General features: G+C 38.3%; 1 protein-coding gene across 1 annotated transcript; it reads left to right on the top strand.

Moving 5' to 3' along the window:
- Positions 1 to 6: 6 nt before the first annotated feature.
- LOC103522979 (glutamyl-tRNA(Gln) amidotransferase subunit B, mitochondrial-like) lies at positions 7 to 1,316 on the top strand (the record flags this gene model as incomplete). The annotated part of the gene is made up of 4 exons (XM_026832813.1): positions 7 to 178; positions 473 to 679; positions 758 to 941; positions 1,121 to 1,316. Coding segments are annotated over exons 1-4 (694 nt in total), but the record flags the coding sequence as incomplete, so codon positions are not given.
- Between the last annotated feature and the right edge of the window lie 26 nt (positions 1,317 to 1,342).

The following is a 1,342-nucleotide window of genomic DNA, read 5'->3' as shown; positions in this document are numbered from 1 at the left end:
GTCAAACTTTGCGGTCAACCCTGGCATGCATTGGGCAATAATTCCGAAGCCACCAACAATACTCATTGGCTATGAATCGAACAGTTAGGTGGACATACCTTGTCTTGTCACGGAGATATTCCAGTCAACTCTCACCAAATATCAAGCAGCCTGGCCATATTGTTGACTTTCTAAAGAAGTAAGTATACTAACTTGATCTTATTGCACTGAGAGCTCTTTTTTTTATAACCTATGATTTACAATTGCTCATGTTTGAGACTTATTTAAATTGATTGTATCAATCACTAGGGTTTTAATAGCAGGGGTTTACTTATCTTGCATTTGTTGAAACTAGGTACCCAGCTTGAGTGAGGTCAGGAATAGCTGGAAGCACTTACTTTATGCCCAGTTAATTACCCATCTTGTAGCTTGTACCAAGAACTCAATGTTGCTTAACTTCATTGATACAATGGAAACTATGTGAATGTTTCAGATCAGATTGGAAAAGTGTTGTAGGTTTGGAAGTCCACGTTCAAATAGCATCACTGTCCAAACTTTTTTCCGGAGCTAAATTTGAATTCTCATCACCTGTGAACAGTTGTGTATCCTTATTTGATGCTGCTATTCCTGGAACACGTGTTGTAGGTTTGGAAGTCCACATTCAAATAGCATCACTGTCCAAACTTTTTTCCGGAGCTAAATTTGAATTCTCATCACCTGTGAATAGTTGTGTATCCTTATTTGATGCTGCTCTTCCTGGAACATTTTCCGGAGCTAAATTTGAATTCTCATCACCTGTGAACAGTTGTGTATCCTTATTTGATGCTGCTATTCCTGGAACACTGCCAAGTTTAAATCAGAAATGTGTGGAAGCAGCTATTTTAACTTCACTAGCATTGGAATGCAACATTAATCTAGAGTCAAGATTTCATCGGAAACATTATTTCTATTCAGATTTGCCTGTAAGTACCTATGTATAAATATTAAATGTACCTATGAGTTGGTGCACCTTAATGTACCTATGATTTGGTACTTGAAAAGAAAAAAAACCTACAGTGCTATAATCTTCTTTTTACACATCTTTACAACCCTCCCCATGACAGCACAAGCATTATCTCATTATCTGTTTCTAACTCTTCAGGCTGGATATCAGATAACCCAATATGACCAGCCAATTGCAGAGTATGGACAACTGAAGTTCAACGTATTTACACCTGGAATTCACAAAACTCCCTACGAGAAAGTTTGCAAGCTGCGGCAAGTTCAGCTGGAACAGGACAGTGGGAAAACCATTCATGATGATTTCGAAAACAGGTACCTACTTATCCTATCCCTGGGTCTGATATGCATAGTTGACCTGATG

Source organism: Diaphorina citri, unplaced genomic scaffold, assembly GCF_000475195.1.
Source record: "Diaphorina citri unplaced genomic scaffold, Diaci psyllid genome assembly version 1.1 scaffold13440, whole genome shotgun sequence".
NCBI lineage: Eukaryota > Metazoa > Arthropoda > Insecta > Hemiptera > Psyllidae > Diaphorina > Diaphorina citri.
Note: the sequence above shows the minus strand (reverse complement) of the source record. Positions and strands in the feature narration are given on the sequence as shown.